This window comes from Peromyscus leucopus, chromosome 4 (genome assembly GCF_004664715.2).
Source record: "Peromyscus leucopus breed LL Stock chromosome 4, UCI_PerLeu_2.1, whole genome shotgun sequence".
Classification (NCBI taxonomy): Eukaryota; Metazoa; Chordata; class Mammalia; order Rodentia; family Cricetidae; genus Peromyscus; species Peromyscus leucopus.
Window position 1 is genome coordinate 96,387,888 of NC_051066.1, and position 24,214 is coordinate 96,412,101.

A 24,214-nucleotide genomic window follows, 5' to 3' on the forward strand; every position below is an offset into this window, starting at 1 on the left:
GTGCCCCAGGCTGGCCTTGAACTCACTCAGATTGGTCTCAAACCTTTGATCCTCTGATCCCAGCCTCCTAAGGAGTTGCAATTATAGCCCCGTGGCACCAGAGTAGCCCACAAAAATGTATTCGCTCCATTCATCCTGCAGGTATTTCTTCTGGAGTACCCACTGTGCCCAAGTACTATTCTAGGGGCTGGGTTTAGGGAAGTGAATTATACAGAAGAAATTTGCTGCCTTCAGGGAGCTTCACACTCCAGGGACAACGGACAAGGAAACACTGTGACATTTTAGAATTATAGAAATGATCAGCAGTAGGTATAATGGACATTGATGGTGGTGGAAAAGCCAGGGAAACCAGCAAGGCTGCACATGTGCCTTTGGCCACAGATGCACTGGTAGTCGCAGACACTCTGGAAGGGATGCAGGGAGGAGGTAACTCGGCGGTGATCTGTGGGAGCTCTGACACCAACAAGTGGTGGTGCTCCCGTGCTTTGCTGGAGACATTGCTTACAGGGGGGTGGCTCCCAGGTGAATGTGTAGTCTCAGGGTTCTTTCAGATTTACTGTCACCTTGACCACCAAGAAGCCATATGGCCTGAACAAATTCTTGGAGGGCTTCCTGCTTGGTCCAGGGGTACCGAGACACTCAATGTTTGTGTTTTTCACAGGGAAGCTGAAAACACAATCTCTGTGGATCGGCCAGTGGTAAGTGGCGAGGCTCTTAGATGTGAGACAATCTGGGGCGGCAGGGGAGGGAGGGAGCATCACATTCCCACCGGGCAGGGGCAGGTGGGGAGAGTGGGTATTAGCAAGGGCAGGCTAACGTGCAGGGCGGAAGGAAAATGATTCTTCCATTGAAGAACCATTCGGCCAGTCAGAAGCTGGGGAGTGTGATGAGGAGGAAGTATTTTATCAGTTAGAGGAAGGCAGCTGGACTTGGGAAGCCATGGCAACGGTGGCTAACATTGGGTTATGAGGTTGGGTCACGCCCGATTTCTCACACAGAGAAAAGGAAGTGTACTGGGCTTAGGACCCAGGGTCAGAACCTGGATCATTCACCTCCCACCTTGGTGACCTGGACAAGTTACAGAACCCCTCTGACTCAGTTTTCTGCTCTGCAGAAGGGGATAATAATGCTGCCCTGGCCACGCTTGTGGGCTTTAAATCAATAAGCTCCTACGTGTGGAACGCCAGGGCAGCGTGTGCACCACACGGTATTTCCAAGCACTCTTCACATGTGTGGTTCGCATCATTTTTTTGAACATTCTGAGAAGTGGATGAGGTTTTCATCTCAGCTTTTCACAGGAGAAGGTGGTGGCTCAGTAGGGTTAGATGGCTTCCTTGCATTCCCAGAGGCAGGAAGTGGCAGGCAAGGAGGCTAAGAACTCAAGTTCAGAGTCTCTTATCTTCTGGCCTACAGAAGCACAGAATGTGTGTGTGTGTGTGTGTGTGTGTGTGTGTGTGTGTGTGTGTGTGTGTGTGTGTGTGTGTGTACGGAGGGGTGGACTGAGGGTTCTCAGGTCTGCTGTGGAGCTTTGGGCTGTTCTCAGTGGGTGTGACTTGAGTCAGGACAAATGCCCTACTGGATGGCTTCATGGAGTGACTTCCGTGATCATAATGCTGACTCCGTGCTAGTGTGGCAACCAGACACCTTCCTGGCCGCTGCACATCTCCTTTTAGTGTTAGGTGTACCTTGCTCTTCATTCCCTTGGATGCTGGATCAGTGTAGAGTTGTATCACTTGAGTTGCACACTCCAGACTTCATCCCCAAGGCCCTAGACTCAACTCTAGCACAAAGGGGAGGAGGGTGACTTATAGGAGCTGGCATGTCCCGTGAGTGCAGCAGGTCACTGTAGGGATTCTGGTGTCCCACAGAGCTGTGTTTGCCAATGGCTTTCAAATGACACTTGACTTAGAGGGACAACAGGGCTCAGCTGACTGTTGCCACAGGAAATGGCAGCCCAGTGTAATTGCCAAATCTTCTGGTTTTACAAAGGAGGCCCCCAAACCCAGCAACTCACATTAAATCTCCCTGTTAAATGTCTGCCTAAATAGTAAAACAAGATCTCTTAAAGCAAACTCATTTTCACACAGGTTTGAGTGAGTCACATTTTGGTAACCAATTTTATTTTTAAAGACTGGGAAGGTCCTTTTCCATCCCAGCAGTGGATAGGCAGAACAAAGTGTAGCAACTGTGTCTCTCTTTATTTTGGGGTGTTTCAAGACAGGGTTTCTCTGTGTGTAGTTCTGGTTGACCTGGAACTTTCTGTGTGTGTAGAACAGGATGGCTTCAAATTCAGAGATCACCTGCCTCTGTCTCCTGAATGCTGGGGTTAAAGGTGTGTGCCACCACCTGTCAGTCTCTTGATGTGGAGGGAGAATGTTCTTTTTTTGTTGTTTTGTTTTTGTTTTTTTTAGACAGGGTTTCTCTGTGTAGCTTTGCGCCTTCCCTGGAATTCACTCTGTAGCCCAGGCTGGCCTTGAACTCACAGAGATCCACCTGTCTCTGCCTTCCAAGTGCTGGGATTAAAGGTGTGCACCACTACCGCCTGGCTTGGGAGAATGCTCTTTAAAAATTGTGTTTTATAACCAAGCACTAAAACTACACGGAGAAACCCTGTCTTAAAAAAAAAAAAAAAAAAAAAAAAAAAAAAAAAAAAAAAAATTGAAAAAAAAAGTGTTTATCATCTGCGTTCGCTGTGGCAGTCAGTTCTCTTCTTTTACTGTATGGGTCACACTTGGTCGTCAGGCTTGGTGGCAAGTGCCTTTACCCACTGAGCCATCTCGCTGGCCTTCGTACCCTTTTAAGCTCCAATTGCTCACAGTATCTGGACCCCAGAGCCTCGAGCACTGGCTATCCTAGAAACTTGATTTTCACCTGTTCCCCATTTACTGTCTTCCGTTTCTATGCAGAAAAAGAAAAAAAACAAGGTGGGTATAACAGGGTGAGTGGGCAGGGCACCATGCATGCATGGTTGTGTGTACATGCATGCATGTGTATGTACGCATGTGTGTGTACCTGTGTGGCATGTATAAGATGCGCTTCTTCCTTCTCTCCTTGGAGCCTCTGCCGGGCTTGGGTGCTCTTCGGGGGCTTGTCATGTGTCACCGCGATCTCACAGTAATCCCAGGACAGTGATTCCGTTCTCAGCCCTGCTTCTAGAGGAAGAAAATGTCTAGACAAATGAGTCTTCCTGAGGCCACATAGGCGGCACCGGGGCCGGGTGGCCTCCCGCCATCTGTGTAGGCGGCACCGGGGCCAGGTGGTCTCCCGCCATCTGTGTGGGCGGCACCGGGGCCAGGTGGCCTCCCGCCATCTGTGTAGGCGGCACCGGGGCCAGGTGGCCTCCCATCATTGTGCTCTCAAACGCCACGGGCATCAGACAAGGTTTGGTGCGGGTGCCCACGGTGGTCCTGGGAATCCATCGCAGAGGTTCTAGCGTGGGTGCTGGTCCAGACCAGAGGGAGCATGTACTCCGTGCTGTGCTTGTAGCAACCCCTCCCCGCCTCTCCCTTCCCCCATATAATAGCATCTACAAGGTAAGTACTGTTTATGCTTTTCAAAAGTAAGGGTTTGGCCGGGCGGTGGTGGCGCACGTCCTTAATCCCAGCACTCGGGAGGCAGAGCCAGGCGGATCGCTGTGAGTTCGAGGCCAGCCTGGGCTACCAAGTGAGCTCCAGGAAAGGCACAAAGCTACGCAGAGAAACCCTGTCTCGAAAAACCAAAAAAAAAAAAAAAAAAAAAAAAAAAAAGTAAGGGTTCACATTCAGAGAAGTGAAGTGATGTGCCCAAGGGCACCCATCTAGCAAGTAGGGACGCTGGAACCAGGACCACATATGTCTACTCTGAGACAGTCTCTTGTCCTTACCTCCCTAGTGCCCCTTACACTCCAAGGCCTGTGTTGTCGAGACCTGCATGTGAGCTGCCATGGCTGTACCCTGTCCACTGGTGCCCTCTATCACTTCTGTTTGTTCAGAGATCCCCCACACGCTTTATTTGCTTGGGCAAGAGCTGTTGTTTAGAAGAGCATGCTGGGGTCTAAGGAGCCTTCTGGAGCCAAGGCTGGCAGAGCGGTTTTCCCATGTGTCCCCTTGGGTGACCTAAACAGCATGGGAGGACAGTGGGGCCTCCCTAGTCAGGCTACTTTTGTGGCTGAGACTCAAAAATATTTGAAAATCGCTGATGTACATCATATGCTTTCAGCATTCTTAGAATTTTTTTTTCTGTTTTTTTTCGAGACAGGGTTTCTCTGTCTAGTTTTGGTGCCTGTCCTGGCTCTCGCTCTGTAGATCAGGCTGGCCTCCAACTCACAGAGATCTGCCTGGCTCTTCCTCCTGAGTGCTGGGATCAAATGCGTGTACCACTACCTCGCAGCCCTTAGAATTTTTATATGTACTACTTTGTACTATCAATTAGAAGAAATGTGTGTGGTAAAATAATGTACCCATAGCTGGGGGTGGGGTGGGGTGGCACACGCCTTTAATCCCAGCACTTGGGAGGCAGAGCCAGGGGGATCTCTGTGAGTTCGAGGCCAGCCTGGGCTACCAAGTGAGTTCCAGGAAAGGCGCAAAGCTACACAGAGAAAACCTGTCTCGAAAAACCAAAACCATATAATAATAATAATAATAATAATAATAATAATAATAATAATAATATACCCATTAACTTTATATAGCACATTAATAATTTTTAAAAATATTAAAAAAATTTTAAAAATACGAACAAAAGTGAGAAAGAACTGAGATTCGAGCCAAGCATGGCGTACTCAAGATTAGCCTGGGCTACACAGTGAGACTCAGCAAAACACACACACACACACACACACACACACACACACACACACAGAGGACCAGAGAGGCTTGGCATCTCTCCCCCAGTCACACAGCTTGTCAGTGCAGAGATGGAACTTGAACTGAGACTCAGGAGCTCCTGAGTGTGACCATTTTCTCCTCATTGGACAAAGCTGCTCCGGGGGGAGGAGGCTGCCTCTTGTGCCTACCAGCCTGTAATCCTTGCTTCCTTCCTGCCCTCCCCATCCCCCTCCCCTCCCCAGCCCATCATCTTCGTTTCAGACAGAGCAAACAGCAACAAGGAGCTGGGTGTGGACCAGGAGGCAGAGGAGGGCAAAGACAAAGCAGGGCCCGATAAGCCAGGGAAAGCCCCACAGGTTTCTGAGCATGTGCCATGGGTGGGCCGTTTAGCTCGCAGCGGGGCTCCGCTATGCTCTAGGGGTCCCCTGGGGCTGTGGCGGCTCCCAGGGAGGGTCTCTTCAACATCGAGGGGCTTGGAATCACCCCGCTGACTCCTTTGAACTTTGGGGTACTTCTTGGATACATGCCTTAGGTCGGCTGCCACGCCAAACTAGTCCCGGGATGGGAGTGATAGGAGAGCCTGCTGGAGCTTCTCTAGTCAGGACAAGAGAGCAAGGGGAGACAAAGGCTGAGAGAGCCTGCTGGAGAGAGCCAGGCTGACCTGTCCTCGGTTCAGAGTTGTTGACAAGGACAGCAGCCATGCAGTCCTGCAGAACTCGGGGGGCCGTGTGCTCTACCCGGGAGTATCCACATAGTGGGCTGGGGAGAGGGTCCTTTAAGGACTTGGCCACAAAGACAGAGGTGGCTAGAGGACCTGGCTGGAATAGTCAGGCTCAAAACAGTAGAGAAAGTTCTATCTGGAGGAGAGTGGGGAGAGGATCGAGGATGCTGTCTGCATGTTGGCATGGCGAATGTGTCCTTCGGCCTGAGGTGCCAGGGCTAGAGAGGCAGCGAGTGGGGAGCCGCTGAGCTCGGGCTCAGCGGGCAGTCTGAGAAAATGAGCCTGTGCCAGCTACTGTCGCTTTGTGGGGCTGTGTGGGGGAGTGAGGTCTGGGTTCCCATGTCTCCGTTGTGTCCTCACAGGCAGGGCCTGGCCACACGGACCAGGAGACTGAGGAGCAGCAACAGTTCCGGAACATCTTCAGGCAAATTGCAGGCGATGTACGTGTTTCCCTTCTAGCCCAGGGCTCCCAACACAAGAGACTCACCGTTTAGCAGAAAGCCATTTTGGTTTGGGAGAACCAGAAGATGTGTATCACATCAAAGAAACCCGTGCCTTTGGGTTCGGAACTAACACCAACATGGGGTGGCCAGAGCCTTCTGGTTATGAGCTGCTCCTTGTAGTCTGTACAGCTGAGGGTGTGGAAACTGGCCTGTCTTGCCCAGAAAAGCCCCAGCTTCCCATGGCAGAAGACAGGGGAGCTTACAAGGGTGGACAGCTGCTACTTGTCCACTAGTTGCTCTGCCCTTCACAATCTTCCTCTCCCTCAGGACATGGAGATCTGTGCAGATGAACTCAAGAACGTCCTTAACACGGTGGTGAACAAACGTGAGCCACTCATGCCAGATGCGGGGGATGGGCAGGGGCCGCAGGTGTCTGAAAGCAGCTCCTCACCCTTCTCCATCCCCCCAGACAAGGACCTGAAGACACAAGGGTTCACGCTGGAGTCTTGCCGAAGCATGATAGCTCTCATGGATGTATCCTTTCCGCCACCATCCCCAGTCCTCTTACATAGAGCCAGGGGAACAATTAGGGGTGGCCATGCCTAGGGAAAGACTTAAGGGGATCTTGACTCAGACAATCGGGCCGACAGGGGTGCTTAGGGAAGGATACTGGGTTTTGGCTGGTCGTTATCTCCTGTCATACTGCAGGCCTGAAATCTTGCTTGGGATGCTGCCCAAACAAGGATTATTCTTGGGGGACAGGCTCTGTGGGCTACAGAGATGGTAGGAACTCTGATTAAGAATGAAGGGGAAGGATAGAATCTGGAATCAGGAGTCCCGGTATTGGATACTGGTTGCTCCGCCTTCCCTGCATAGTATCCTAGATACTCCTCCTCCCAGTTCAGGGGGATCTTACTATGTGCCTGTGGCCCTGACATCCATCCTCCAGACAGATGGCTCTGGGAGGCTGAATCTGCAAGAGTTCCATCACCTCTGGAAAAAGATCAAGGCCTGGCAGGTAGGATGAGAGTCTAATGTGGGAGTGATGGACATGGTTAACTTGGGATTAAGTGTGTAACTGCTATCTTCGAATTTTCTATTTTCAGAAAATCTTCAAACACTATGACACAGACCATTCCGGCACCATCAACAGCTATGAGATGCGAAATGCAGTCAATGATGCAGGTGCCGTGGGGACGAGGGTAGAAGATGCAGACCCGAGAGCTGGGGAGTGCAGGAGGGGATGGGAGGCTAGACTACTAGGGCCCTGTTAGAGAAAGGGGGAGGGGAGCTTCTTTCCCAAGCCAGTGTGGCCAGGACGTGGAGAAGGGAGACTGCAAAGCCTGAGAACTTCACTCCCCTATCCTCTCCCTGCGCTTCCAAGGCTTCCACCTCAACAGCCAACTCTATGACATCATCACCATGCGCTATGCAGACAAACACATGAACATCGACTTCGACAGTTTCATTTGCTGCTTCGTCAGGCTGGAAGGGATGTTCAGTAAGTGTCTCAGTTAAGGTTCCTATTGCTCTGAAGAGACACCATGACCATGGCAACTCTTACAAGGAAACATTTCATTGGGACTGGCTTACAGCTCAAAGGTTTAGTCCATTATCATCATGGCAGGAATCATGGCAGCATGCAGGCAGACATGGTGCTGGAGAGGTAGCTGGAGTTCTCTGTCAGGATCAGCAGGCAGCAGGAAGAGAGAGTGACACTGGGCCTGGCTTGAACATGACCTTAAAGCCCACCCCCAGTGAGTGACATGTCTTCTAACAAGGCCACACCTCCTAATAGTGCCACTCCCTATGGGCCTATGGGGCCATTTCCATCCAAACCACCACAGTGAGTGAGGGGCTGGCTACCCTTCAGCTCTCTCAACCCCTTTCCCCATGGCACAGCTCTGGCAGTAAGAGCTCAGCCTGCCAACTGCCCAGTCTCCTGCACCGAGGCTGCATATCAGCCATTAGTCTCCGTAGGCCAAGGAAAGGGAGATGCAGGTTATGTTCCGCATGGATTTGTGTGGAAGGACAGCATTCATTCAGCACAGGGGCTTCCTGAATTACAGATCTGAGCAGTCAGCTCATGCTCACTTGTGATCCAGCAGGTACTAGAGGTAGGGGAATAGACCTTAGTTCAGTAATACAAGGGCTGGCAAGATGACTCAGCTGCATGTGTCTGATGGCCTGAGTTCAATGGCCAAAACCCAGGAGGCAGAAGGAAAGAACCAATTCCAGAGTTGCCCTCCAAGCTCTCCATGTGTTCTGTGGTATGTGCCCACATGCACACACAATAACAAATTCTTTAAAAAGCAAACACGAGCAAACTGAGCCAAAGTCCTAGGAGGGTGCAAACAGCGGTGGCGGAGGGAGCGACTGGCTCTTGGCCTATGCTTTCTTTCACACAGGAGCTTTTAACGCATTCGACAAGGACGGAGATGGCATCATCAAACTGAACGTTCTCGAGGTAAGCATAACAAACAGCACGTCCTCCGCACCATCAAACGCAAGGTGAGGTCAGCGAGGCAGACTGGAGCCAGTGTTCCTCACTCCCAGGACAGGCACTTGAAAGGGAGCCTAATGAAGACTGTGGTTCCTGGAGAGACCAATGGGGGGTACCTTGAGAGCTCCCCAAGTTGCACTGCCAGAAAACACTTTCCTAGAAAAGACCCAGGGAAAAGGAGCTGTTGGCTCTTTTTAAGAACCTTCCCTTGCCCCCTTATCCCCTTCCCAATGCAAGAGATCCTAGGGCTGACAGGCCTCTTTGCATGCTTTTGTACTGATCGGGGGCTTCCTCTTTCAGTGGCTGCAGCTTACCATGTATGCCTGAACCAGACAGGCCTCATGCAAGATCAACCAAGATTCCGACCCAACCCAACCCAACCCAGCTAGAGCCATGTACCACAAAGAATCCAGCGGCTGCACCTCCACAAAACCTAGGGGGCTTCTGGCCTTGTTCCTTCTCCATTTTGCCCTCAATCTCGGTGCCCAGCCTGGTGCTTGGGAGAACTCTTTGCCACCGGAAGGCTAGTGTCTGCCTGAGCCAGCTGCAGCTTCACTGGGTGGTCTGCTGATTCTTGACTTAGCTTGCGCTGGGCTGTCCACAGCACCAGCTAGTGGTACTCACTCATACAGGAACCCAGTCGCCAAGTCTGCACTCAGTTCTGCCAGTTTTAGGATGGGTTTACTCTGGGGTAAACAGGGCTGATGCTTGGAGATATCTGACAAAAATTTGGCTGCACTCTGAAAACAGTTAAATAAAGGCACATGCATGGCTGGTTCCATTGTTTTATTAACATTTCTCAGCCACAGCACGACTGTCTTTCAGCCATACTTTCGTCTATCACCTCCATAAAGACCTAGTTTGGGGCTAGGGAGATGGTTCAGTGGGTACAAGGGGTATTCAAGCATGAGGACCCCAGGGTGGATCCCTAAAAGCCAAGCATGGTAGCTCACACCTGTAACTCCAGTACTGCAGAGCAAAGACAGAGGAACTCTACAGGCTTTCTGGCCAGCTAGTCTAGCCAAAGGGACAATGTTTGGTGAGAGCCTGTCTCAAAAAATAAGGTAGAAGGATTGGGGCGATGGCTCACTGGGTAAAAATGCTGAGTCTGGATCCCCAGCACCCACATAAATGTAAATGCCTGTTGGAGTGATCACCCACCTGTAATCCCATCCCAAGAGAGACAAAGAAAGGATCCCTGGCACAAACTGATCAGCTAGACTAGGTGGCTTGGCAGGCTCTGGGTTAAAGAGACCTGGGCTTGTGGAGAGTGATCCAGGAAGACAGTATCAACCCAGCCTCCACAAGTGTGCACACACCACATGCACACAAAGGGAGAGAGAGGAAAACGCCCAAAGTCAGTCTGACCTCTACACCTGCACACATTTACACAACACCAAGAAAACCCTGTTTGGTCTACGGATATACCTGACTGTCCAGTATTGGAAGGGATGTGTCTGGCTAGTGTATAAATGGAGAAAAGCTCCCGTTCCAGGATAAAATGATGGGGAAAACATACAGAATCAAAGGCTTGAGTCCCACTGAAACCACGCCTCCTCCGGCTGCTCCTCTTCTTATTGTAATCTTGGTTTACGTGCACCAGTGCTTTGCCACTTCCATGTGTGAGCACCTCACATCTGCCTGGTGTCTGTAGGGTCAGAAGAGGGCACCAGGTTCCCTAGGACTGGGAGCTAGAGATGGCTGTGAGAGCCATGTGGGTGCTGGGAACCACAGCCAAGTCCTCTGGAAGAGCAGCCAGTGCTCTGAACCCCCGAGCCAGCCCTCTAGCCTCACTACTGCTAGTTCTTGAGCTCAGGATCGCTGGTGTGGAACACATAGGGGCAGTAGGAGGAGATGAATGGGGCGGTGATCAAAGTACACTGTATGTATGAAATAAACTAATTTTAAGTCAAATAAATGGGTAACACGATGGGCCAGTTACTACAGGAGAGAAGTGATTTTTTTTTTTTTTTCATCCTAGCTCCTCTGCTCACTGGCCTATCTGACATTAAAACAACCCCTGACCCTGAGTTTAATCTAGACCTTCGGTGGGTCTGTGGCACAGATACAAGCACCATGTTTCCTACCCACAGTCTTGTTCTTTATGCCCAAATGGAAAAGGCTGATCATGAAAACACAAAGTAACGAAATGAACACTTAGTCAAAGTACTTTATTCTCTTCTTGTATTTGCTTTATATCTCGCTTACAAAGTTATGAAGTTCACAGCTTTTATACCAAAATGTAAGAAGGCTGTTTAGAAATAATTTTGCAGTCAAATGTCACCTGACATTTCTCCTGATCCATTTTTAGTATTGAAATACAGTAAGAAACCAAGGTGCTGGGCAGCTCTGGGCATCTACCCCCCCCACAGCCTTTCCTTCGCCACCCTCTGCCAGCACTGGGCTGCTTCTGGGCTGGCCTGGGCCATGTCCTTGGGGTTGGAGGTGAAGACACGGTTGTTGTATGGTAAATGGTAGGTTAATTTACACAAGGTTTCACACATATCTGCATATGGAAGTGTGACCCAACACACCCCCACCACAGCTTCCTCCTTTCCTGCCTATCAGGCCACCTCCCTGAAACCCAAGGTTCTCAGTGACAGGACAGAGATGAAGCCACCACTTAAGTATGCCAAGTACAGCCATACAGTAATTCTAGCACTCTCCTTCAAGCAACAGGAACAAATTCGCTAAGTAAGCATATGCAAATCGCAGCTATTTAACCAAACCACAAGGTAGGTGTTGTTCAAACCCTACTTCACAATATTCTTCAATTTCCTTCCCAATGAATTCTCTTCCATAAAATAATACTGTGTCATTCTCGTAAGTGTGACCTACACCCAGCAACTCAGCCACATGCCCATGCACTGAAATTGTCCCATACATAAATCTACCAGAAGAAAACAAAACAAAACAAAACAAAACAAAAACCAAAAAACCTTTGTTGGCAACAATCACTTCAATCCTAAAAGTGCTGGCTTGGATACACTGTAGTCCAGGAATTGGAATTTCCAGCGCTAACTCTCCCAAATGAACGTCTTCCCGACAAGAACAGTAAGAACAGTATTAGACAGCGGCTCCTCGGACTTCAGTGATGTCAGGACACATTTTGCCGGTTTTTTATTTGCATTGTTTACAGATGAGCAAAGTAAGCCAAAATGTGTTTTGAACCTAAGTGAAAACTTGAAAAAAAAAAAAAAAATTGAAAGTGGCTGGTTATTTTATTAGAACCGTTATTATAAACACAAAAGGATTTTTTAAGATTTTCTTTGCTTTGAGCTGCTGGACTAGGCATCAAGAATTTAAAAATAAAAATGACCTGCAAGTACTCCTTAGAAATGTCTTGGCTTTTGGAGGTTATTTATTAGTCACTTTCCTTCTCCTTCAAATTACCCAACGAAAGTCAGCACAGACCTGAGCTGCCCCTTCTGAGGGGAACTGGAGGCCGATCATGAATGACCAACATAATGAACAACTTAAGAAGCAGTCACAGTCTGTCTCCACAGGCAGCCACTGCTGAGGAGCCAAGAAACCAGGGCTCTTCATTCTCAGGGCAACCCTAGACCGCTCAACCTGGAGAACAGAGATCTGATGCTCAAAACAATTCCACCTGTTCTTGAAGTCACCACACTGCTTCAAAGAAAGCCCTGTGAAATGAGGAATCGCCGGTGCAAGTGCCCCCCACACTCGGGTAAGCGGGCAGATGCGTGCACACAATGGTACCAAGGGGAACTCGGACCACAGTTCCTACTAATCGCGTCGGGGTGCAAGCCCGACGGCCCTCAAGCATTCCTCACCACTGGTCAACACCTTACACTCTTCTCCCTGATGCACATGGCCCCACCACTCTCCTCCCTTCCTAATTCCCTTGGGTGAGCGGGGAACCTGTGCTTCCTCAGCACACTGCCCTGCCAATGTGGAAACTCGAGATGCTGTAGCTCAAAGAATAATGCAGGTTATTCCAAGTGAAACCCAAGTGAACTTTCCTAAGAAATCACTTCCCAGACCCACAGAAGTGTGGCTCCTCTGGTCACCCTTACAGAAAATGGAGGAGAGAGGTCGGAAAGGTTTTCAATCTTACACAGAAATAGCATAAATGCTTTGTCAATAAAATCTCAGCGTCATACAATGGTTCTCTTCACATCTAAGCCATGTGGTTAACAAAAGTTTCCCTACACAATAGGCCACATGTGACCAGCCCCTCATTTGTGGGTCACTCATGAGCTAGTATTAGCCCCTAGATTTGTTCTTAACATTTTCTGGATCCAGTAAGAACTACTAGACTCATTCCTAGGGGAAAACAAAAAAGACATACTTAGTCTTTCGTGCAATTTCAGAGGACTCACAGACAGGCTTGAAGCCTATCCATCAATCCCTGGCGGAGTTACCCTGCCCTAGAGCGTATGAGGAGGTCTGATCAGGCCAGGTACAAAAACAGAGTCTGCAATCCTAGTACCAGAAAGCATTGCATCCTGAAGCTAGGGTATGTGCCATGAGAGTCCTCTCCCTCTGAAGAACCTGAGTTTTGAGAACTCAGAAACAAAATATTAGGAAGTAACACTTGCTTAGTTTTACATACAAGTCTTGAGAAAACCCAGGCACAGAGAAATCCTGCTAAGGCATGTAACATGGGCACTACCAGTGTCTGCCTTTCCATCACCACACTCCACCTCCTTAGCTGGCATGAATGTGAAGGTAGACGCTGCTTCAGAAGTTACGTCACGGAAGGCCTGTTTGATGTCCTGTCAGCTGAATCCAGATGCTCATCCCAGCTCCCCTATCTAGGGTGCTGCGAGTAAGCTGAGAGCCCCGTCAGCTCCCTGCACATTGCTCTAGGCACAGCAAGACAATAAGAGATGGGGGCTGGTAATGGGGCAACCCAAAAGGCGCCAAGGCTCTGTGAGCCAGAAGATGGAGAGAGGACAAAGGTCGCCTTCAGTTCAAGCAGCCAGTGAGCGCAGAGGGGAGGGGAGGCACCACTCCGCACTCTGGAGCAGTTTACTGGTAAACGCTGCCTTTAGGGACTGGTCGTCGTGGACTTGTCTGAAGTCTAAACTACAGCGAGCAGAGCAGCTGGCTGGTTCTCAGGCCTCTACCACGTTTCCTTTTGTACCTACAGCCAGCTTTATCCATCTACAGAGCACTTCATAGTGAAACACTGCACATAATTATTTAAAAAAAAAAGAAAAAGATTTGTTTCAAATTTAAATACCCAGTTATTTCAAAAGGAGGAACTAAAACCGATCCTGAAAAACCTATCATAAGCCATCATAAGACATAAAGCAGAAATGACAAACTGAATCAATAAAATATGTGTATGATTAGGATCAAACTGGGTAACCAATTAATATCTGAATCTTTAATAAACACCTATAGTCTAGTAGCATAAATCTCTGTATGTCATCTCTCCCAGAAGAGTATGGTACGGTTCTTTAGAATCCGCCTAACGTCACCCTTACACGCTCCAGCACAGACTTGACTTGTATGTAACCTATCACCCCACAGACTGCCCAGACTTTGCTAGTGGTAGGTCTGGCTGTGAACCACTTTCTCCTTCCCAGCTTCACTGGAGAGGGACAGAGTGGCCTGTGCGAGGGGCCAATGTGAAAATAGTTTACAAATGACTTCCCAACATGGGAGGCAAAACACTTCACGAATCCATTTTGCTGTCATCTTCAGCATGCCGCTCAATATGTCCTGCAACGTCCTAGGGGGAGAAGGAGAGGGCTGTGAGAAACAAACGGGTCGCAGGGCAGGAAAATTAAAGTGAGGGACAGAACTGGGTTGTGCAGACGTTAGGGGCGGTGGCATCAGCCTCCTGCTAACCCACAGGAAACTGTCCCAAATTCCTGAGTAATAAAAAGAATTCCCAGCCCCTCCCTATTTATTGCAATCCTGAACACCTTAAAAAGCAAACTGGCCTTGCTGGTCTTTGCTCTAAGTCAATGGTTCTCAACCTATGGGTCAAGACCCCTTTGGGGTCCAACAATCCTTTTATAGGGGTCACATATCAGATATTTTCATTATGATTTATAACAGTAGCAAAATTACAGTTATGAAGTAGCAACGAAAATAAGTTTATGGCTGGGAGTCACCACACCATGAGGAACTATATTAAAGGATCGCAGCATTAGGAAGGTTGAGAACCAGTGCTCTAAGGTATCTGCTAAGCCCAGGCTGATCCAATCCCATAATACCTGCTTGGATCCTTTCCTAGCTGTGAAAAAAGCATCACAGTTCTTCCAGCGACATTTCAGCGTCTGAAAGTTCGGGTTAGTGTGGTCAGTCAGCAAATGTTGTTTCAAGTGATCCACAACACCAAATATCAGAGTGCAGCCATGCCACTGTAAGAAAGGATGAGGGGTCCATGAAGAGGAGCACAGTAAACACATATACAGGTGTGCACACACAAGCACCTTCTTCCCCTCTCACTACGTAGCTCTGGCTGGCCTAAACTTGCTAGGTAGACCAGGCTGGATTTGAACTCTCAGAATCTAGCTGCCTGTGTAGAGATTAAATGATGTCCCACTATGCCCAGCGAGAGCATGTCCTTTATCTTGTATCATAAAATAAAATTTGCTACATTGATTTTGTAATCTTTTTTTGTTTGTTTGTTTTTTGAGACAGGATTTCCCTGTTTAACAGTTCTGGCTGTCCTGAAACTTGTTTTGTAGGCTTGTAATCCATTTTTTTCCCCAAAGGCAAACAGCTTTCCCATAACATTGAAGGAATATATTTAACAACTCTAAGAACCATGAAACTCAACTACAAAGCGACAGAAGCTGTGACTAGTGGGGCCCACCTGCAATTCCAGTACTCGGGAGGCAGGAGCCGGAGGATCCGGAGTTCAAGACCAGCTTTGGCTACACAGTGGGTGGGAAGTCAGCCAGTATGGGCTACATGAGACCTGTCTCAAAGCAAACAACTACCTGCTGTGGAAGTCCGACTTTTAAAACTCACACCTTCTATTGCTTGAATCACAATCTCTTACTTACCCACTTAAAATAAAACGTAGCTTTCCGTAAACAGGCACCTCAATCTCATGTATTACTCATAAAGCACAAAGCTTCTGTTCTTGCTTCTAAACCTTCAGCCTTGTGATGAACGTTATGTCTGCCAGTCCCAGGATGTCACTTAAGTTTTAGTTAGCAGGTATTAATTATGCACAGAGGGTTTTATTATGTCATTCTCACACATGTATACAATGGATCTGATCATCTCCTCACACTCTCCTGTGTCCTCCAATCTGGTTTCTCAACCAGTCTCCCTCCTTCCTCCTTCTCAAAACTGACCCAATGAGCTTCAATAAGGTTGCTTACAGAAGTATTGGCAGAGGTTATCTATACAACCATGTGGTAGAGCCACCGCACCAGTGGCTACACCAAAGAAAGTATCTCTTTCTCCTAGCAGTCAGTCACTGCCATTAGATCCTCAGAGAAGGATGGGACCTTGAGAGCCCCTGCCTCTCGGATGTTCATTACTAAATAGCAATGAAAATCTGAGGGTTTTTTTTTCCCAGTCAGATTATTTCAACTACCTTTGTGTTATAGGTCTAGTCCTCTATTTTGATTACCTTCCCTGAGAATAATGACAAGCAAAGACAGTGATATATACCAGAGCTGAAAAGTAATTAGGCTACAGACAAACCTAGAATCAAACTTGAAAAAAGCATCCAACATTCCATTAATTCTGATAAGGAGGTCAGGGTTTGGGGGAAAAGAAGTTAGTGCCCCTAACTTCCACAGGTCACTCCCAGTACTAGAGCCAACTGAAAACAAGGCCTACAGGGATGGTGTTTAAGTTTTGTGGGCTAATTATTAGTTTCCATATTTTAAGAAAAGCACACATTTAGCCCAGTGGGCTAAGTTAAAATTACAAATTTTAAAATTCTAAGTTTTTCTTCATTTATCAGAAACCACAAAGCCATAAATTGTTGTAGAATATTATTATGATTATGATTTTCTTTTGGCTTTTTTCGAGACAGGGTTTCTCTGTGTAGCATTTGGAGCCTGTCCTGGAACTCTGTAGACCTGGCTGGCCATGAACTCAGAGAGATCCGCCTGCCTCTGCCTCCCAAGTGCTTGGATTAAAGGTGTGTGCCACCACCTGGCATAGAATATTATTTTAAGATGTGTTACATTTGTTTATGCTGTGGAATATTTGTTTAATGATGCAAAGATGTGTTGCATTCTTTTACGTTGCATTTGTTTAACTCTGTGAAGCTGTGTTACACTGCCTGTCTTAAAAAACACCTGATTGGTCTAACAAAGAGCTGAACAGCCAATAGTGAGGCTGGAGAAAGGATAGGTGGGGCTGGCAGGCAGGGAGAATAAATAGAAGGATAAAGAGAGATGAAGGAGTGAGAAAAGAAGGAGCCGGCCACCCAGCCAGACACCAATTAAGAAGGAAAAAAAAGATATAAAGAAACAGAGAAAGGTAAAAGCTCAGAGGCAAAAGGTAGATGAGATAATTTTAAAAAAGCTGGCAAGAAACAAGTCAAGCTAAGGCCAGGCATTCATAAATTAAGAATAAGACTGATTTATTTGGGAGCTGGGTGGTGGGTCCCCCAAAAGAGAAAAGAACAAAGAGTACAGAGTCCAAAGAGTAATAAATACTTATAACACCTGAGAAGGGGAGTGCAAAGTGGAGAGGCTATAACAGCAAGCACACTATTTACTGATTTAGTAACAAACAGACCACCTAGGAGGGGAGAGACTTCTGGGGCAAGGACTGGCCTATTACGTGTGAGGTTTAAAACTTCGGTACTGCAAACAAGACAAAACAAAACCTCACCCACACAAACTCCTCGAGATAAAGTGAGAAGCCACTATTCACAGATCTCATATCAAACTTGATTTTTCAATAAAGAAGACAAAAAGCAGGCTGGAGAGATGGCTTAGCAGTTAAGAGTACTAGCTAATCTTCCAGAGGTCCTGATTTCAATTCCCAGCAACCACATGGTGGCTCACAACAGTCTATAATGAGATCTGGTGCCCTCTTCTGGCCCACAGGCATACATGCAGACAGAACACTGTATATATAATAAATAAATAAATCTTAAAAAAAAAAAAAAAGACTACTTCCTACTTTCTCTTCAATCAGGTTCAGAGTAACTGGATTTATGTTGAGGTCCTTAATCTACTTGGACTTAAGTATTGTGCACGGTGACAGATATGGATCTATTTGTAGTCTTCTACATGTTGACATCCAGTTATGCCAGCACCATTTGTTGAAGATGCTTTCTTTTTTTCCATTGTACAGCTTTGGCTTCTTTGTCGAAAATCTATGTTCATAATGTGTGTGGATTAATGTCAAGGTCTTTAATTCGATTCCATTGGTCCACATGTCAGTTTTTATGCCAGTACCAAGCTGTTTTTATTATTGTAGCTCTACAGTAGAGCTTGAAGTCAGGAATCATGATGCCTCCAGAGGTTGTTTTATTGTACAGAATTCTTTTGGCTATCCTGGGTTTTTTGTTTTTCCATATGAAGTTAAGTATTGTTCTTTCCAGGTCTGTGAAGAATTGTGTTGTGATTTTGATGGGGATTACACTGAATCTGTAGATTGCTTTTGGTTAAGATTGTCATTTTTACTATGTTAATCCTACCTATCCATGAGCATGGGAAATCTTTCCATTTTCTAACGTCTTCTTCAATTTCTTTCTTCAAGGACTTAAAGTTCTTTTCATACAGGTCCTTTGCTTGCTTAGAGTTACCCCGTTATTTTATATCATTTGTGGCTATTGTAAAGGGTGATGTTTCTCTGATTTCCTTCTCAGCCCGTTTGTCATTTGTATATAGGAGGGCTACTGATTTTTTTGAGTTAAATCTTTGAGGTAACCCAGACTCAGAAAGACAAACATGGTATGTACTCACTCATAAGTGGATACGAGATGTAAAGCAAAGGATGACTAGATTGCTACTCACAACTCCAGGGAGGCTACCTAGTAAAGAGGATCCTAAGAAAGACACAGGGATCACCCAGTAACAGAGAAATGGATGAGATCTACATGAGCAAACCAGGGATGAAGGAGGGTAATGGAGGGCAAGGGTCGGGGGAAAAGAGAGCTTAGGGGAGCAGGAGGTCCCAGCTGGATCAGGAACAGAGTGGGAGAACAAGGAAAGAGATACCATGATAGATGAAGACGCCATGGGAATAGGAAGAAGCAGAGTGCTAGAGAGGTCCCCAGAAATCCACAAAGATACCTCCACTATAGAATACTGGCAATGGTTGAGAGAGTGCCTGAGCTGACCTACTCTGGTGATCGGATGGCTGAACACCCTGTCATGAGAGAATGCTCATTCAGTGACTGGTGGAAGTAGATACAGATACAAACCCCAGGTGGAGCTCCAGGAGTCCAAATGACAAGAGAGAGGGAGGGATTATATGAGCAACAGATATCGAGACCATGAATGGAAAAAGCACAGGGACAAATAGCCAAACTAGCGGAAACACATGAACTATGAACCAATAGGTGAGGAGCTTCCATGGAACTAGACCAGGCCCTCTAGATAAATGAGATAGTTGATGAGCTTGAACTGTTTAGGAGGCCCCAGGCAGTGGGACTGGGACTTGTCCTTGGTGCATGAGCTGGTTTTCTGAAACCTAGGGCCTATGCTGAGACACTTTGCTCAGCCTTGGTGCAGGGGGAGGGATCTGGACCTGCCTCAACTGAATCTATCAGGCTGGGCTGACTCCCCAGGGGAGACCTTGCCTTGGAGGAGGTGGGAATGGGGGGTGGATTGGGGGGAAAGCTGGGGGGTGGTAGGCGGGAGGAGAGGGGAATCTGTGGCTTATATGTAAAATTAAATTAATTATAAAATAAAAATATTTATTAAAAAAAAGAAGTTGAGCTGGGCACTTTATCTCAGCAGTTGGGAGGCAAAGCCAGGCGGATCTCTGTGAGTTCAAGGCCAGCCTGGTCTACAGAGTGAGATCCAGGACAGGAACCAAAACTATACAGAGAAACCCTGTCTCGAAAAACCAAAAAAAGCGGTGGAAAAGTCAAAAAGCATTTGTGTATTTTTCCAAAATGAAGCTTCTTTGCCATACAGTAAAAGGCACAAAGCAGACCACAAAACCCAAATGCTACACTGATGATCATGAAGATTTATAAACCAGCCCAGGACCGAGCAACTCTGAAGTCTGGTGACGATGGTCGTACTGCTTACCCAACAGCGGTAATTCTGCATCAGATTCAGCCGCACAGCCTGGATGCTTCCATCATAACAACCAGTGTAAATCTGGAGAAAGAGGTTTAGGGTATCAGACTAAACTTACATGAAGAAACAAATATAAAAACATTCTTCATGAAGTATGAAGAAATATATAAACCTCATGTAAAACCAGGGTCAAGACGCCAAAGTGGGGCAGTAATTCCTTGACCTTCTGGTCAGAGCCCCTTGAAACTGTGCCCCTTAGAGGGTCACCCTTGAGCTGTGGCTCACAGAAAGGATGGCACTTACTCTGTACTGGGACAGCACTACTAACTATCTGGGAGCCTGTATTCATTGCAAAAAAGGGTTTTACTACTCAGTATCTTGAAAACATCCATCCTGGTTCAACCTCACCATTAAAAATAAAACCCTCTAAGTTAAGCAGGGAGTCAGGTGTGGTAGCACCTTTAATGCCAGCACTTAGGAGGCAGAAAGAAAGAGGCAGGCTGACCTCTCTAAGTTCAAGGCCAGCCTGGTCTACACAGTAAGTTCCAAGCCTGCCAAGACTACATAGTAAAACCCTGTCTAAAAAATAAGAAAGAAAGTTAGTTAAGCAGGGTTAGGTGAGTTGGCTGTAAGAATACCACATTGGCCAAATCTTCTGACTTAGCTTCCTGTGTCCTGTTCAGAGCATGTCTGCAAAATCATCGCTCATTTTTTTTTCTAAGCATCTAATCATGTCTCCCATTAAAAGTGGTAATAGATTGGGCTGGAGAGGTGGCTCAGAGGTTAAGAACACTGGCTGTTCTTCCAGAGTTCAATTCCCAGCACCCACATGGTGGCTTCACAACCATCTGTAATGAGATCTGGCTCCCTCTTCTGGCCTGCAGGGATACATGCAAACAGAACACTGTATACATAATAAATAAATAAATCTTTAAAAAAAAAAAAGTGGTAATAGATTTTACTGCACTTATTTTAGTTATTCATAAAAAAAAGAATGCTCAACAATGTTTGTGGTGATATTTTATTTGTGCTTTAACAAATAAAGCTTGCCTGGGGATCAAAGGAAAAAGTCAGCCACTATATTAAACACAGAGGTCAGGCAATGGTAGCATATGCCTTTAATCCTAGCATTGGGGAGACAGAGATTCATCCGGATCTCTGTGAGTTCAAGGCCACACTGGGAACAGAGCCAGACATTGTGGCACACGCCTTTAATCCCAGCACTAGGTAACCATAGAGGTCTGGAGGTCTGTACAGACAGACAGGAAGTGATAGAGGTAGGCAGAAAAGAGGAAGTGATATAACTGGGCAGAGAGAGGAAGTAAGATGGCAGGGCACAGAAAGGTATATAAGGCATAGCTTATATACAGGAAGTAGCTCTCTTGGGCTCAGGGTTTCCTAGTGGTAAGAACTTGTGGCTGGCTTGACCTTTAGCAATTTGTGTTACAAATGTTGCTGGGTTACTTCCCACTATTATGATAAGAAGTGAGGCACTCAGTAATGGGGCACATCACAATCAAGTTGGTGAGATGTCACTTAACAAGGAGTAAAAGTAGACACTATTTTTAGTAGTATTTTTAGTAGCAGACACTGACAATTACTATCAGCATATGGAATTTTAAGTAAACACATTCAAAGGCAAACATCTGACAAAATAAGCAATACCTACCACACTTTTATGGATGGTCATACACATAATCATGTCTTTGTGTCCTCCATAAACTTGCAGTCGATCATGGGACTTAGGCAGAAGAAAAAAAAATTACAGAATTAAGTCAACAGAGGACGTGAAACCAATGTCTTTACAATCAAAGTCTCAAACCCAAAGCAACTGCAAGGAGAATTGGACAGGTTTTAAGAGGCTGGGGATACTCGTCAGAAAGCATCTGAGTTTTGCCAATGGTGACACTAAGCTCAACGTTTGGAAGGTGAAGGCAGCAGGGTCAGGCATTCAGAGACATCCTTAGCTACACTGGGAGTTTGAGGCCAGTTTGGGCTATACAGTCCTGTCTCAATCCCTGTCCACCTATCCACCCCGTCCAACCAAAAGAGAAAGGAAGGCAGTTAAAAACCATGCTAGTTTTGACAACTGGGAGGCTGAGCAAGTATCTCAGAGTGGTTTCTGAGTGCAATCTTTGGCCTGGTTGCTACCTAAACATTTTATAAGGCTTCCGAAAGTGTAGATTCGAAGGTGCCAATCCGACCTTACTCCAGTCAGACAATCTCCTGAAAGCAGTCATGCAAACTACATGGGCCTAATTCTACCTGTAATTCGTAGACTCGAACAAACTTGTCCAGGCAAGCAGTCACCATCACTTTCCCCAGGATGTTTACCACAGTCACTGCATGATTGTGACCTTTATAGATGCGCACAAGCTCACCAGTCTGCACCAGAAAAGAGGGACAATCACTAGACTGGCTTTTAGTATTCCAGCTACATTTTATGAATGTCAAGTTCTAAGGGGATATTCTGAGGATCCTGTAAACACATACAGCTGTTCTAATGCTAACAGCTCAAGTTCTCACTCCCACAGTACTGTTTGTTACTTACAGAAAACATTACACATACCCTCCAACTTTAACTTTTATTGACTGCGTATTTTATAGGTACACATGCCATAGCACAAATTTTGGAGGTCAGAGGACAACTTGGCAGAGTCAGTTCTCTTCTACCATGTGGGTTCAGGGAATGAAACTTAATGTATAGGGTTTTGTGGTAAGCACCTTTACTAGCCCCTCAATTTCTGAAGTGTGAGTATCCCTGATCCAAAAGTCATAAATGCCCCCAAATCTATACTTTAGAGCACAGACATCAATCACAGGTGAAAAACTCTATACCTCACCCCATGTATCAGGTCACAGTCAAAACTCAGACACCTAAAAGCAAAATCATCTTCAGGCTATGTGTATATGGAACAAATTTTATATTTATACCCAAGATATCTGTTTTATGTATGCACATGCACTATACAAATATATAAATCTGAAATAAGAAATGACAGCCAAACTCTACTCTCACTTTTATCATTTCACTGGTCCCAAGTGACAAGTCAGGATGGACTGGACTCCATCTGCAGAGCAGGAACTGAGCTTTTGTGCTACATCTGAGATCTAAGAGCAGCCTCTCAGCTGTTTTTATCTGTTCTATTTTAAACACTCTGAGAGCCATGGCCTGCAAGTTTAAAAGAGGCATTCAAATGAAACCTTCCATAAACTGAGTCTTTCTTTGATTTTTTGATGAGGTTAGAATTTTCAGGTGGTCTGAAATCACCCAAGAGCACATGCATGCATATGGAGTTGTTATTATTTCTTTTTACTAGATAATGGGCCAGATTTAAAAATTAAGAGAACTGGAGAAGCCTTCAAAACTTCCTTCCACTTTACCAGAACAGCTTACATGGATATTGTGAGCATGGACCGACTGGTCACTGGAACCACTGAACACAAGGTCGTTCACCACCTTAAAGAAAAATAGTCAACGAATTAGCTTCTGTGCAAAGTAACTTTAACACACACTAGGAAATGGGAATTTCCATCCTATTTTGAGATGAATATAAACTGTGCATAAAACAATGTTTCTCAGACAAATTTTCTAAATGGAAATGCATGTCTTATCACCAGGCACTGTGATGAACCTGCTAGAACATCACAAGGTTCATGCAGACCAACTTATTAACTGTCCTAGAAGGGCATTAGAGTGTGCCCACACTACAATAAAATACATTTGTTCCTTGCTAGTGTTATTAAAAATGGTTGGTCACTTTGTGACCCAAGTACAGAAGACCATAATCTCCTTGACTATACTCTTTTCAAGATTCTAAGAACACAGCACACAGTAGTGGAAATACCGTTCAAATCTATCTATTTACTCACCTTCATGCAAAGAACGGTCTTGCTGTGGCCCTCCAGGGTTCTGAGCAGTAGTCCGTTCCGTGCGTCACGGACACTAATGGTACAGTCATAAGATCCTACAACCAGCAGTTTTCGGGCACCTTCCTGGGCTGTGGCGAGACAGCTGACTGCCCTAGGGCCATGGCATTCAAAGATCTCCTGTTGCTTGTTGTTCTGAAAAACAAACCAACATTCTGTAAGAGCAACTTAGCAAGAAAACTTCAAAACCAACTAACCAAAACTGTTGTAAACTCACATCTACTGCCCACCCTAAATCCTGATGTTCCAATCCCTGGCACATCAGCTCCAACCTTCTTTGCTGCTTGGGACTTCCCTTCCCTAATCTAGCAGGGCAAATTCAACTGTCCTGCCCCAATAACAAACCGACTCCAGTGTAGTTTCTGCCATGGTTTCTGGAGATTCTTTCAGTTCTTTTTCTTTTTTTGGCTGGGTCTTGCTAAACAGCCCAGCCAAGCCTTGAACTCACTATGTAGCCAGCCCAGACTACTTGCAAACTCACAGAAATTCTCCTGCCTCAGCCTTCCTAGTGTTGAGATTACAGGTATCAATCACTGTGCCTATCTTCCCATTGTGTTTTATCCTCCAAAAGATATTATATATATATATCATGATATTTCAAAGAAAATCTCTACTGAGAGCTACCCATTTTGTTAAATAATTTTAGAGTA

General features: G+C 46.3%; 2 protein-coding genes across 6 annotated transcripts in view; one reads left to right on the forward strand and one right to left on the reverse strand.

Moving 5' to 3' along the window:
- The window catches only part of Capn3 (calpain 3), a 34,009-nt gene extending 24,760 nt beyond the window's left edge, over nt 1-9,249 (forward strand). For 3 of the 5 annotated variants that reach the window (XM_037205157.1, XM_037205152.1, XM_037205155.1), the window contains 11 exons: nt 662-698; nt 2,907-2,924; nt 5,048-5,161; nt 5,889-5,966; nt 6,297-6,354; nt 6,439-6,503; nt 6,919-6,987; nt 7,076-7,154; nt 7,354-7,470; nt 8,378-8,436; nt 8,773-9,249. In XM_037205157.1, the coding sequence (XP_037061052.1) occupies nt 662-698; nt 2,907-2,924; nt 5,048-5,161; nt 5,889-5,966; nt 6,297-6,354; nt 6,439-6,503; nt 6,919-6,987; nt 7,076-7,154; nt 7,354-7,470; nt 8,378-8,436; nt 8,773-8,799 (721 nt within the window). In that variant the 3' untranslated portion in view covers nt 8,800-9,249. Of the gene's footprint in view, nt 1-661; nt 699-2,906; nt 2,925-5,047; nt 5,162-5,888; nt 5,967-6,296; nt 6,504-6,918; nt 6,988-7,075; nt 7,155-7,353; nt 7,471-8,377; nt 8,437-8,772 lie in introns of all 5 variants that reach the window. The other 2 variants (XM_037205156.1, XM_037205154.1) reach the window with 2 other exon arrangements.
- Nucleotides 9,250-10,622: 1,373 nt separating this feature from the next.
- Znf106 (zinc finger protein 106) overlaps nt 10,623-24,214 on the reverse strand; it is a 58,495-nt gene continuing 44,903 nt past the window's right edge. Inside the window, 7 exon segments of the mRNA XM_028854410.2 lie at nt 10,623-14,179; nt 14,670-14,816; nt 19,644-19,715; nt 21,304-21,375; nt 21,900-22,019; nt 23,032-23,094; nt 23,508-23,699. Of these exon segments, the coding sequence (XP_028710243.1) occupies nt 14,123-14,179; nt 14,670-14,816; nt 19,644-19,715; nt 21,304-21,375; nt 21,900-22,019; nt 23,032-23,094; nt 23,508-23,699 (723 nt within the window). The 3' untranslated portion in view covers nt 10,623-14,122.